The 14,500-nt window shown below is 36.5% G+C and overlaps 1 protein-coding gene across 3 annotated transcripts; it reads right to left on the reverse strand.

The window, feature by feature from the left end:
* Positions 1–374: 374 nt before the first annotated feature.
* Positions 375–13,623, reverse strand: LOC111320585 (alpha-L-fucosidase-like). 3 transcript variants are annotated; one of them, XM_088746886.1, is made up of 10 exons: positions 13,528–13,608; positions 8,556–8,682; positions 7,820–8,176; positions 6,584–6,690; positions 6,377–6,507; positions 4,641–4,771; positions 3,936–4,036; positions 2,422–2,554; positions 2,024–2,194; positions 375–1,544 (listed from the first exon to the last, which is right to left on the reverse strand). In XM_088746886.1, exons 3-10 carry the CDS (start codon positions 8,155–8,157, stop codon positions 1,301–1,303), a joined length of 1,356 nt encoding a protein of 451 aa, XP_088603012.1. In that variant the 5' UTR covers positions 8,158–8,176; positions 8,556–8,682; positions 13,528–13,608; the 3' UTR covers positions 375–1,300. The 3 variants fall into 3 exon arrangements, with proteins under 3 accessions (XP_088603012.1, XP_088603011.1, XP_088603013.1); XM_088746885.1 differs by lacking the exon at positions 8,556–8,682 and having other exon boundaries at positions 13,528–13,623; XM_088746887.1 differs by lacking the exons at positions 8,556–8,682; positions 13,528–13,608 and adding an exon at positions 12,962–12,984.
* Positions 13,624–14,500: the final 877 nt, after the last annotated feature.

Consider the following 14,500-nt stretch of genomic DNA (forward strand, 5'->3'; position numbering starts at 1 on the left):
TTCACCACACATTTCCTAAAGTGCTAACAGGGAGAATTTGTTTAACAATCAAGAACTTCTTTATTTGATGATCTTTTCCTGAACATGACAAGAGAGAATACCAGCTCTTTCATATGCTGGCTCATGAAAATACTTTTCAATTTTTCAACTGGTCTTATCACGAGGTTCCACTTGTTTCTGCCCGAAAGGAATTTGAGCTGATATTGTGTACTATGTGATAAAAGGATCGAATCTAAATCATAAAGCATTACAACACCGTCTCATCTTTCAAATGAAAATCCATTCCTTTCAAGAAACCGAGAAACTGAAAAAAGTTAGACTTAGCGTGAATCTAATGCGCATCCTACATACATAAACATTACTTCAATACCATCAACAACAGAAGCCGATTTTATTAAATTTTTTTCAAAATCATTTTTCCTTTACCTTTACCTTACAACAATCATTTAGAGCCTCATTTTTAAAACACCTCTGAGGAACTAAGAGAAAAATTATGGCTATCAAAGAAACAGTTATCGTGAAATATTTCCAGTAAGTGAACATGAAGTACAAAAACTTCGAGTTTCAAATGAAACAAAAACTACTTACAAAGAAGTTCAAAAGTGAACCAGGCCATTTGTTAGCTCCTAAGTTCAATTAATTATACCTTTGCAAACTAAAGTTGTCATTATTGTACTACAAAATATGCTCAGTTCTACTAAAGACTTGTTTAAAAAATTCCTTTCAAATTCCTCGGAAGTGTAAGTAACTTAGTAATTTTGGTTTTATCAACTTAGTTGACAATGTAAATTGGCCACCGTAAAGAGTTTCAAAGCTGACGTTTCGAGCGTTAGCACTTCATCAGAGCGAATGGCGAAGGGCTAACGCTTGAAACGTCAATTTACATTATAAATTCAGTTGATAACATCAAAATTACCCTGTTACCCCCACCGACGCAGTACCACAGTTTCTTTAGAATCTTTCCCCTTCATTTAATTGTAAGTCAGGCCCGGTTCAGACGCCGATCTTTTCATGAGCCGAACCTTATTCCTTCAATTAAGTACATAAAAAGATCGGCATCTGAATCAATTTGGAACGGCTCACCCGTTCTTCCCGCCTGGCTTGACCGAGAATTTCGCCTTTAGAACTACTTTAATTCAGATGCCGTACTTTTCATGTGCCGATCCTAATGCATAAATTGTTATAATGTATTTTGCAAGCAGTTTGACTGGTTTTAGTTAAAAGTAATAAAAAATGACTAGTAATTATCAATGGAACTATGCGACTTGCTCATGTCAGCATTGCTCGATAGAAGATGGATTCACTTGATGTTTTCCAATTTTAAAACCCAGGCCCATTCAGAAGGGATCTTGTTTATAGCAATGGGAGGGAAATCAATGACCATGCCACCTTTTGCACTGGCGGGCTCCCAAAGAAATTTTCCATCATAACCTAACATTGTGACTTGAGTGTCTTCAGTAGAATTTGGAGCTCCGAGGTTCAGATGATCCGTCGAAGGCCATTCAAGGACAATGGCATAAACGGTCTCATTTTTCAACGTGTACCTGGTGATCAAAAAGATAAATGATTTAATAAAGGTATTTCACCATGATGATACACAAAACGGGGACATTAATCGACCAGAAACAAATTTAAATAAATAAATCGTGTCAACTCTAGTTTAGTAAAAGTCGACAAAAAATATCTAACCGAAAGATCTAACATTTAAATGAAACCCAAGTTGGCACACATGCATCACCCACCAAAATACCGCCAAACCTAACTCTTAACCTTTTACACCCAAACGTCAGCATTCATATTCTCCATATTCTTCTCCATACATTTCCTTAGGTACTAACAAGGAGAATTCGTTTAACAATCAAAGCTTCTTGATCACTCTTTGGGTTTAAAGTGTTTACGTGTTGCTACAAAAATGACATGGAGTTGTAAGGGTGTAAGACCCGAAACCTATTAAAGCGTAACAACTTAGTGCTAGGTTTCTTTACTATCAAGCATTACTTAAGTCGATTAAATTTGTGCCTACCAAACATCCTTGTTGACAGTGTCATTCTGAGCTCTCCAAGGTTTGGTCCCATAAATAGCTTCACCATTTACAGACAGCCACTGTCCCATCTGAAGTAATCTCTCCTCAAAGGCAGGTATAATGCGACCGTCTGCAGTTGGGCCGACATTCAACAACATGTTCCCCCCGCAGCTAACAAAAGGAAGGGAAAGATTGAGAAAAAAGTTATTCCAGAGTAACGCTGGCATATAGAAAGTTGTGAATGAAGAATTTTAAGAGAGGGGGTTCTTCTTTTAAACAACAAAAAGAAGCTTCTCCTCCAAACTTAAACTGTGCAATCACAAACAACAACTTTCACATGGTTTACTAACAATACAGAATTCTGATCAGATTTCACAATTTGCGCTGTAGATCCTTACCTAACAGTTGATGCCAACTGATAAATCAGTTGATTGATGCTCAGATAAGAGCCAATGTCCACATTACGTCTGTAGCCCCATGAACCTTTGTCCACAGTCAGTGCATTCTCCCATTTGTGATTTTGCAATTTGCCTTTTTTTAACATAAAAAATCATTAACGTAATTATCAATATCTATCATATTTTATTAAAAACTACATCATTGGATAATGCAATTCAAGACTTTTTATTGGCTTAGCCATTATGGTATATCAGCCAATATACCTTAATCTACAAATATGGTAAGCGTACAGGTCAGCTTAAAATTAAAAGAGAGCTAAAAATTTAATAAAATTTAATAATTTAATTTAACGTTTTTAATAAAACAATTATTCCACACGCGCTTGTTGGATATGAGATGATTATGGCCAACTCGGCGCTACGCGCCTCGTTGGCTATCTATCATCTCGTATCCAACGCGCACTCGTGGAATAATTGTTAAATAACCTAACACAGTCAACTCTTGCTGGATTGAATGAAATCCAGGCTATATCACTTAAGATGTTTAGCTGATTGCATACGAATCAGTATTAACACACAGTGTCAATAATTGTAAATCCCTAATACCAGGAACTTCATATGCAAAGTGAAAATTTGTGACAAATCGATCTTCACAGGTAAACAGCCATTCAAATTTCTTAAATAGAAGCCAGGCTTAAGCCAATGGCTCCTAGAAACTGGGTGGATGCTACTCGCAACTGAATGACAAACTGAGAAAGCTAGCTATGATATGACATCACATCCAAGCTGTGGGTGTTAGGTGATAAAATGAACCTTGCAGGAAAACTGTAATTAAAGAAATTGAAGAAATTGGAAGAGGGGTTCACGAAATGGCTCCAAAAGAATTGTTAGGTGCTAGTACCAACTGGGCAAGGTAGCCACCCAGCCATACAAAGATTAAATCATATAATTTTGAGTTGTAAACAGTAGGTGATAAAATAATCCTTGTTGGCAAATTGCAATAAAGGAGTGGCAGAAATTGAAGCCTGAAAAAAAAATTCAGGCTTAAATGTACTTCCACAGGGGTTGTAGTCATGCCTCCCATATAACCCCTAAAATTGAATGAAATGTGAACTATTAGAAAATACTGGATAAAAAATAAGATTTAATAGAAGTGTCATCGACAAAATTTTTCTACTTCCCCTGTTTCCAGGTGGGATTCCAAGTTCGAGTCTTAGTTTTTGTAGAGGGAAGAAAACTTAAGAACCCAAGAAACCCCTGGAGCATCAAGAACAAACTCAACCTTTACTTTAATCTGGGAATGGCCAGTGCTCTAACTACAGTGTCACCCCCTACCCTTCTTTCACCAACTAATTCAAAGAAAGATTACTTAGATCAAATTTTAACATAAAACCAGGTGGTACTGAGGGCCATGATTTGGCACAGGGAATTAGTCCATCCATCACTCTTCATCTATTGTTAACTACTCATCGGGTAAATAACTTTATATCTAATAAAACAATATTACAATTCACCTGGATTATAGCGATCATGACAAGTGTACACCCCACCATGATGGCAGAGACATCCATTGTCACACCATCGATCATTTGTCAGAACAGTATCTTTAACAGGGCTTGTACAAAGAAAAGAAAACATATCAGATGTCAAAAGACTGTTCTATCATACTTTGTCCATCCTGTTCTTAATAGATGTGGTAGCCAAAAATGTTCAAGCCCCTTTGCAATTTTACCCCAATAGTAATAAGATCTCCCTCACCAAATAAATAAAATGTTTCCCATAATCACTGTATAGATGTTTCTGGCCTTCCCTTACTGCAATTCTTTCCACACTAACAAATATTTGATAAAAAATTCACAGTAAAACATCCACATTAAGGCCTTCAAAAAACTGTTAAGACTAAGAATGTGAAAACCACAATTTGCCTTCTTCCCAAAGGAATAAACAGTTGAGATCAAAACTGAAAGAAAATTATTATTTCCAGCCACATAAGAATAGCTTTAATTTTCTCTCACTTTCAAAATATTAATTTTCCCTGACTCAAACATCCCAGTCATTAAAAAATCCTTTCCCTGCTTATTTACTATATACAGAACTGTAGCAACCATAACTATTGTTTCATTAATATAAATGGCAGAAACTTGCAAATAATTTCTTAATAAGTAACAGTATCAAAGCAGAATTATATCCTTTGAAGTTCCATACAAGAGTTATCTTACCTCTCATTATAAAGCCAAGCAAGAAACTTTGTGCTCTCCCAGTAAGTGTCGGGTCCACTTGCACCATCTGACCATAGATATTCAGGTTTATATGTGTTAATCAGGTCGTACAACTCTGGCATCAAAACTTGCTGCAAAAAAATTATAAGATTTAATTCTACAACAGTTGAAGTGTAGTTTGTATAATTACATAAACTAAACAATTTCACTCTTTTGATATACTGCTGCAAATAAACCTCTTTGCTGAATTTATTACAACTTTTGAATAAATGTGACTAATGTTTAAAGAGCCTGTGAAGAAATCACTGTTAATTTGTTGCACATTAACAAGAAGTTGTTTATTACATTATGATCATACTTGCTCATATTGGTTTAGTCTGGCATGTACTGTTTTTTTTTTTTAAACCTTGTCCCATAATTTTTTTTTTTTTAATTCTTGTTACAATTATCATCTTGTTTCACACCTGCCTAACTGGCTCTTCTTGTTTGCTTGACACTTAAGTAAGCTTATTAAGTTTGATACTGGTCTTGTAATAAGACCTGTTCAAAATATCACATTTTATTCCCTGTTTCTTTTTTGTGTAATTCTTGTGTACTCATATTTCAAGTTGGGAAGATGTTCTCTGGAGTTGTTATCTTGTAATATTTTCTTCAATTATTAGTAGGTAAAGGTTTTTGGTTTTTAAAGTCAAATATCTTATGACTGAGTTCTTTTCAGAAACTGGTACATCAGTACACCAGATTTACTTGATGAAAACCAAAATTCAAAATTGGGTAATCAAATATAATACAACATGAAAAGATATAGACATCAATGTATATATATATATATATAATTATACTTCAAGATTTAGGTTACTTGAACTTTTACTGCAACTCTGAGTTTCATGCCTCTTGCCAAGATTAATGAAAGAGGCATGAAAGATTAATGAAAGAGGCAAGAGACATGAAACTTAGAGTTGCAGTAAAAGTTCAAGTAACCTAAATCTTGAAGTATAATTATCCAGAGCTCTAGCCCTGCTATTGAGCATTTTTTAGTACATGATGATCTCATTCCACTATTTTGGTTATATATATATATATATATATATATATCTGACTTTAATTTTCCTTGAATTTGTGAATCTCAATTTCCCTTAACTCAAGATGACATTCCCTGACTCAGGCTGTAGCAACCATACTTGTTTCATTAATCTTAATGCTGGAAATTTACAAACTATTTCTTTAAGAATTAATTCCTAATAGAGGGGGGCATTGGAATTTCCAGTTTTGTAGTTTGGCCATTTTTTAGATCAGTTTTTCTGTGCCAACAACCATCACTTTGTTGGCTTTGGTGTCCACTGTAGTTTGCTGATTTTCCATTGTTCAGCATTTGCTTACAATGGTTTTCATCAAAAATACAAATGGTTTTTGGATTTGGCTTTCAATTTTTGGTATTCAGTTTCTTTTTTTTTTAAGCTCTTCCTATTTGGGTTCCAGTTTTTAATAATGCTCCACTTGTTACCACTGAACAATTTTGTATGCAGATTTAAGTTTTTATCAAATGTTTTAGTGGTTTTGTAGCTATGGATGATTTTTTCCTATTGTTTTGCAGTTTCTTAAGTAGACCCCAAAGCCCTCTTCCTAGTATCACTGAAAATAGAATCATATGTAAACCCACATAGGTATTCAAATATAAAGAGATCACAACATGAAAAGATACACAATAATTTTATGTAATACCAAATTGAATGTACCTCAACATAATCCTGTGTCTCAAAATGGTTGGCACTATCTTTCAAATAAAGAGGATTAAACCATTCATAGAGTGAATGATACAATCCAAATGTGATGTTGGTTTTTGTTCTAATAGATGTTGCCAGTTCCCCTGCGAATTAAAAAAAAGGTGAGATCTTGTAATATTTATTTCCACGTGGATTTACATAGCTGTAAATTTTCCCTACCCACAAGATCCCTGTGTGGGCCATTGTCAACAGAGTTCCAGTTCCATGATACATTTGATCTCCAGTTTGTCCAACCTTCATGATGCTTACTGGTCAGAACAAAATATCTAAGAAACAGGATGGACAAAATATCCTTAGTGGCAAAGAGATGATTGGTCCATAGCCAACAGCTGAGGTAAATAAATCTTAAAAGAGCATCATATTTTATAATAAATTAAAACAAATGTTTTACCTTTCAATTATCAAGGTTCCACTCCCCTTTTTCATAACTTTTATATGTAATAAATAACTTTCAGACAGCTTGCGGATACTACCTGCCATTTTCCACAAATGAGGATGGATACAACTATGCCAGAACAACATATCATTTGCAGTTCAGCATAGAAGGTAGCAACCATGAGCAGGTCAATATTTGTAGAAAGTTATATGCAAATACATGGTTGGTTTGAAGTCAAACTTTTAATTTACTACTCAGGCAGACCAAACTGCTTCTGGTATTAACCCTTTACACCTTAAGATTAGTCTGCATATTCTCTGTACCATTCCCTCTACATTTCCTAAAGTGATGATCGACAAACAGAATTTTTTTGACAAAATCATCTTAAGTTGGTGATCATTTCTGTTATCCTTGTGACCTTAATGTGTGATTCTTTTTGTATTTGTATGTTTGTATTTTTTTATTTTTATTTTCGCCATTTCATCAATTAAAACCTTATAAATGATTACCAACAAAAGAAAGAAAATGGAGAAGGGCATTAAATAAAGCAAGCTAATTCGATGGCTGTTGTGTTATATTTATATTTTTTATTTATACAGTTAGACAAATCCGATACAAATATATGAGGGGGAAAGAGGAATCACACCTTAAACAACAGATAAATAAATAGGAAGACATTGACTAGTACTGAGAAAAGTAATACATGAAAAGTGCACTTTCAAATAGTTTTCTAGTAGGCTTCTCCTGTATTGATATTGGAATATCAATCCAATATAGTAGCATCTAATAACTGTATTTACTAAGAACGGCTACAACGATGTACTCCTAGTGGTATAATCATGGTTCTCAAATACAAAAGACAGTGCAAAATTAGATTGCTTTTCATCTACAACATAAATCATGAAGTAGTTGACACCTAGTAGACTTAATATAACGTGTGATCCAGGAGTGATTTGTAAAGAGAAAGTAGATGCAAAAGTTTAAAACTATAAAACAAACCATGAATTGTCCATACCCACCTTGCACCCGACTTTGTTAAAAGATCTGCCCAAGCATCTGGATCAAAGAATTCTGCATGAAACATTGGGGCAAAGTCTTGATACTGAAAGTCAGGTGGAAAGTTATTCTTCATGAATTCCACGAAAGTTGGATCCTGGTCATGTTTCCATCTGTACCAGAACCACTCTGTTCCAAAACTTGGTACTGAGTACACTCCCCAGTGCATGAATATACCAAACTTGGCCTCATCATACCAAGGGGGGAGGGGACGGGAGTCTAGTGATTCCCATGTTGGATCATATTTACTTGCCACAAAGGAGAGGAGGGTTAGGATAAAAATAACTTGTGTGAATCTCATCTTCAAGAGACTATAAAGTCTGCAACAAAACATGCATTACAGTTCAGTACAATATCATTAGTTATAACCTGTAATTTATTCTCTCTTATTTTGGGATGAGTATAGACACCTCTCTAGCCCTGCTTAAACTGTCTTCCATTATTATAATAAACTAAAATGTATACACAATTCGACTGGGCCCAGTTTTTCAAAGGCCAATTAGTGCTAACCCTGGGTTAAATTCAAATCCAGGTTTCTATACTTCTCTGTTCAAAAGCCTTTTTGGGATAATTTACCCAATTCTTTTTAGAGCATTCAATCATTAAATTGTAGACAAATGGAATTACACTGCATTTTTTTTTTAAAGGTTTCAGATCTGAAATCAAATTTCACACTAACCCCGAGTTATCCTAACTCACCTTTCGACAACCCAGCCTTGGTTCTTATTTATGCTCTAATGGAGGATAGATGCACTGATGATGTCACCATTAAAAACATTTTTATTTTTCATAATTTGAAACAAATATTATCCACATCGCTGGGGGTCTGTACAATAAGAGATCACAGAAGATGTCAAGATGCAGTAAGAATATCAGTGACACACAATGGATAGTGCGCTGGACTGTTGTGCGGGAGGTAGAGGGTTTGAGCCCCAGCCGGACCAACACTCAAAGTCTTAAAATAATTGAGAAGAATTTGCTACCTTTCTATAACATCAAGAAATGGTTAGATATTTTAGTCTTCTCGGATAGGGACGAATAAATGGAGGTCCCATCTCCTGCAGGGTTAGGGTTAGGAGACAATAATTTCCCACACATGAAATTACTGTGTGATGGATGTCCTCCCCTGGGGTGGGATGGGCGGGTTTACTGGGCCCGCAGTAACTGGCGCAAGCTGTTGCGGTGTCCCCGCCTGTCGGCGAATCTAATCAATTATAAATTAAATTAAATTACACTCGATGTCATCTGCAATCTATAATTAATGCAATTGAAATACAGCAACAGGAATGGAATCTATTCCTTAAATAATGTTCCAATCAAGTTGTATTTGTTAAAATGCATCAAGAAAGGAGGTGACATGGATGTGCCTGGTTACAAAATAGTTGCATTAATAGCTCAACTTTTTCCAAATGGAATCCAGCTCAAGTATCATGCAGCTCACATCTATGTAACAGATTTTTTATGTTCAGTCAGCTATTTTATCCTTCTTTGCTAATCTCCCAGCAATGAAAAAATGACAGTTTAAAAATGAAAATATGAAGGCCCAACTCATTTAAGCCCACAAGATAGATCTAGAGGGAAAGTTCAAAGTTTTCTTGCACGGAATCAGCTTCACCTAAAATAACAGTGTTCCCAAAGGACTAATAAACAATCAGGAACACAGGTGTCCTTATCTGGGTGTTACGAAAACGAAGACCCTCGAAAACGAAGACCTAAGACCCTGTTAACAGAAAACCATAGAAATTACAACTTAAACACACATTAAACAGCAACGACGCTTAGTAATATAATTCATTACACTTCACGCGTTTCTTCCCCTTATTATACTGCCCGTATTATTATACTGCCTGTATTATTATACTGCCCGTATTATTATGCTGCCCGTATTATTATGCTGCCCGTATTATTATATGGCCCGTCTTGTCTGTTCTGTTTCGCTATGCGTGCCAATTTGGTGTTGATATTCTCGAGGGTTTCCTCGGGTAAACTTACCACATATATTATTATTCTGGAACAGCAGGCAGAATTCCATCGCCAGCCGCCTTTGATTTATAGTTAGCATTGTGTGACAGAATAACAGAGAAAGCATTCTGTACAGGATATAATGACTCTTGGGTTCTGTCAATAAATAATTGATTTCTACTGTATTTTGTAGCTAAAATAGATTCTGACGGTCGTTAAGCTTTCTCTGCTGGACAATTCTCGTTAAAAAATAAGCAATTCTTTTGGCTGATGCAGGGTCTTCGTTTTCGTAGTACGAAAACGAAGACGTCTTATAAAAAGCAGACAATCCTTTGAAAGTACGATTGTATAAGTACCCCGAGCACTAGTAATTGTTATTTCAGCTTTTGATATGTTAAGACAGTTCGTGAGTGGTTTTTCTTGGTCTTTCTTCAGCCACCACTGCTTTCGGCTCTTGGATTTGTTTTTCTATGCATTGAGTCCAAGTTTGGAACTGACATCCCTGTTGAAGGAGGGATCGGAACATTTTAGGGCCTCAATAAGGTTAAGCAGGCTTTATTCGGGCACGTACTCTCTTTTTCGGCCTAGTGCGCATTGCATGACGGACGTGTACAGTGAGAGAACAAGATCTTGTTGTTGATGGTGCTCCATCACCTGCATTGGCTTCCTGTCTCATTTCGTATTAATTTTAAGGTTCTACTTTTAACTTTCAAAGCCATTCGCAAATCCGCACCGTCCTATATCAATGATCTTGTCAAAATTAAGCCTTTAAATTCAAGATATGGACTGTATTCTAATGACGGAATACTGCTATCTTACCCGAATTTAAAACTTTAAAAACCCTAGGCGACCGTGCTTTCGTTGCTTCGGCGCCAAAACTCTGGAATGATTTACCTTCGGTAATTAGAATGGCTAAATCTGTCGACACTTTTAAAAAACTCTTAAAGACGCATTTCTTTAGTAAGGCTTTTTATTCTTAGTTAGCTTAGCTTTTAATATTTTATACTACACATGATGTAACTGGCATCTATTACAAAGCATTGTTGTAATGATGTAATTAGTATTCATTTCATGCATTGTTGTAATGATGTAATTAGTATTTATTCCATGCATTATTGTAATGCGCAGTTGATCATCCCGTCATGGAAACAGCGCAATATAAATCCACAATTTTATTTATTTATATTATGGTGTGACAAAACAGTGGCTTCCTTTAAACAATTCTACAATCACCTTCCTCACTTTGAAATGTATAAGACATGGACGTCCCCCGCCCCCAAGTTAAAACTACAGCATTTTTTTAACGGCAACGGTATGACACTTCCTGTCTCCTGAACGTTTGTATTCGGTTGTGTAAACATCTCCAAAGGAACCTTTTCCTATTCTCTGTTTTACCCGCAATTCACTGCATTTGAAGCGTGGAATCTCTTCTGCAATTTCGCTGCCAGGTGACACTCTTTGTATCAGCTGAGGAAGCTTAAACTTTCGAAAAACCGACATAGTTGAATTTTTTACCGCTACATCTCAACATGTGGCTTAAGTTTCGCGCAAAAATGTTTCCCTCAGCCGCACGTGCGATAGTCGGCCTTCGACCTCAATTGTTCAAAGGAAGCCACTGTTTAGTCACACCACCAAAAAAGAGAGTACGCGCCCGAATAAAGCCTGCTTAACCTTACTGACGCCCTAAAATATTCCAGTCACTCCTTCGACAGGGATTTCTGTTCCAAACCTGGACTCAATGCATAGAAAAACAAATCCAAGAGCCGAAAGCAGTGGTAGCTGAAGAAAGACCAAGAAAAACCACGCGCGAACTGTCTTAACATATCAAAAGCTGAAATAACAATTACTAGTGCTCGGGGTACTTCTACAATCGTACTTTTAAAGGATTGTCTGCTTTTAATAAAGGGTCTTCGTTTTCGTAATACGAAAACGAAGACCGGGGTCTTCGTTTTTGTACTACGAAAACAAAGACCGAGGATCTTCGTTTTCGTACTACGAAAACAAAGACCGGGGGTCTTCGTTTTCGTACTACGAAAACGAAGACCCTGCATTAGCCAAAAGAATTACTTATTTTTTAACGAGAATTGTCCAGCAGAGAAAGCTTAACGACCGTCAGAATCTATTTTAGCTACGAAATAAAGTGGCAGGCTGACTTTTAGGCATAGAGCTGCCATTGCATGGAATTCACTTCCTGATTCGATCAAAAAGTCTTCTAGCTTAGAATGTTTTAAAAAAAGACTTAGATCTAGTAAGGACTTAATTAATTCTATAAGTTATAATAAGGAATCTTCCATGATAAGAAATAGGAATGAGGAATTTCTTTATTAATCTCATCTTAATCAAATCATACCTAAATTTTTAAAACTTTGACAATTATTTTACCTAGTTCTTAACTATATTCTTAAATTGTAGTTCATAGTCCTATCTATTTATATTTGTACTATTATTATTACTTATTGTTTAATTTCTGTTGACTTTCTATTTATTCACATGTATACACCTTAGTTTTTAAATAGTAGATAGGCAGGTCCACATCGGGACTTCAGTCTTGCGTTTTCTGTAACCTGCGTCATCAAATAAACTATGTATGTATGTATGTATGTATGTATGTATTATTTATTGACAGAACCCAAAACTCATTTTTCCTGTACAGAACGCTTTCTCTGTTATTCTGTCACGCAATGCTAAGTATAAATCAAAGGCGGCTGGCGATAGAATTCTGCCTGCTGTTCCAGAATAATAATATGTGTGGTAAGTTTACGCGAGGAAACCCTCAAGAATATCAACACCAAATTGGCTCGCATAGCTAAACAGAACAGACAAGACGGGCCGTATAATACGGGCAGTATAATAATGGGAAGAAACGCGTGAAGTGTAATGTATTATATTACTAGGTGTTGTTACTGTTTAATGTGCGTTTAACTTCTAATTTCTACGGTTTTCTGTTTACAGGGTCTTCGTTTTCGTACTACGAAAACGAAAACCGGGTCTTAGGTCTTCGTTTTCGAGGGTATTTGTTTTCGTAACTCCCGTCCTTATCTAGTCTATTATATTACACACCAAATGAGGAACAATGTACTCCATTCACGGGCTAGTGTATTTGTTTCATAAAATTAAGTGAAAACGATTTAAATCAAACAAACCATTTTCTGTAAAACGAGCAATTTCTACGCTGTAATGTACTCCGCAGAACGAGTGTGCGTGCTAATCATGTGATCGGTAAAACGATGTACAGGAACTTCCTGAAACTTCTAAACAGTCCCAATCATTTATACATAATGTGTTCAGAGCATAGCATGTATAGAGCAAAGAGGAGGCTTTGAAGAATGAGGCATAACACAATAGACGCTATTCTTATTCAATGACATGGAAATGATGTGGCCGGGTATTCTGAAGTTTAGCCGCAAAGGGAGCAAGGAGCAACACAATCGACGCTATTCTCATTCAATGACATGGAAATGATGTGGCCGGGTATTCTGAAGTTTAGCCGCAAAGAGAAATCCTGCTTGAAAATGTGGTGAGAGGGCAGAGACAGGTTATTTTTTTTAGGAGTTCGATGATTGTGGGTAAAACTTCTTCAAAACAATAGTGCTGTCGCAAACCTCACTTCAAGTCGGTTGTGTGCTATAGATCGCTGGCAAATCATGACGGGATAATTCGCGTTTCGAATGAAAACCTCATCTGATCAATTTAACCTAGCATTACTTACCGGACAAAACTGAAATTGCTTCACGGCGCTCCAGCGCCGTTCGTATACTCTTGCATATGCTGTGTTATGTCACATGAAACGACAAAGCGAGATGGCCTGGAACGAGATACATCCTGTACGATTTCTCGCATGCTCGACGCGAAAGGGACTCGCTTTACCCGCAGTGCAGACCTAACTACGAGGTTTTCCCTCGTATGGTCCAGAGCCCCACTCTTTTCTTAGGTATTCTATTTACAGAACAGCAAGGATGAGATCATTTACTACTACTGCGAAGAGGAGAGGGAGGGGACCTTCAAACTGGACAACTCTGAGTCATAAGGGGTTGAGTACAGACAACAGATATGTATTAGACCGTATTAGGCCTCTTATTAAGGACAGGGCCGGTTTGGAATGGATTGGACTAGTTGGACAGGCCTAAATTCCAGCAGCTAAAGGTAGGTTTAATTTGGACTGGATAGCAGCAAATATTTGATTGAATTCAATTGGACTGCGGTATTAGCTTGGGTTCCACAAGTTCAAATCCTACTAAATTACACCTAAATGAAGCGTAATTTAGACGGACATGACAGGGTAACAAGACTTTACATCTAAATCATTTTGGACAAGTCTTGGACTCGTTTCTTCACGCAATGGCAAGTCTGTTTGTTTCACTTGTGTGTAAACAACAACCCATTCCTTAAGAGTTTTATACAACGAGTATCAGGTGAGATAAGGCTATGGGGTTTCCACTGCTAATATTAAACCCATCAGGAATAAACAATCACGTCCAACGTTTTCAGAATCCAAGTATCCAGTCCGCGGAGGAAATCAATACCAGACTCAAGAGAAAACAATGTTAATTTATTACCTTTATCTGGTTAACACTTGCTGTATTTGGTAAAGCTTCAACGCCGCTCTCCGTTACAGATGGCCATCTCTTTATCTCTTTAGCTACTTTACTACAGGTATCACCTCTACGGGTTAATACGAGCAC

Source organism: Stylophora pistillata, chromosome 1, assembly GCF_964205215.1.
Source record: "Stylophora pistillata chromosome 1, jaStyPist1.2, whole genome shotgun sequence".
NCBI lineage: Eukaryota > Metazoa > Cnidaria > Anthozoa > Scleractinia > Pocilloporidae > Stylophora > Stylophora pistillata.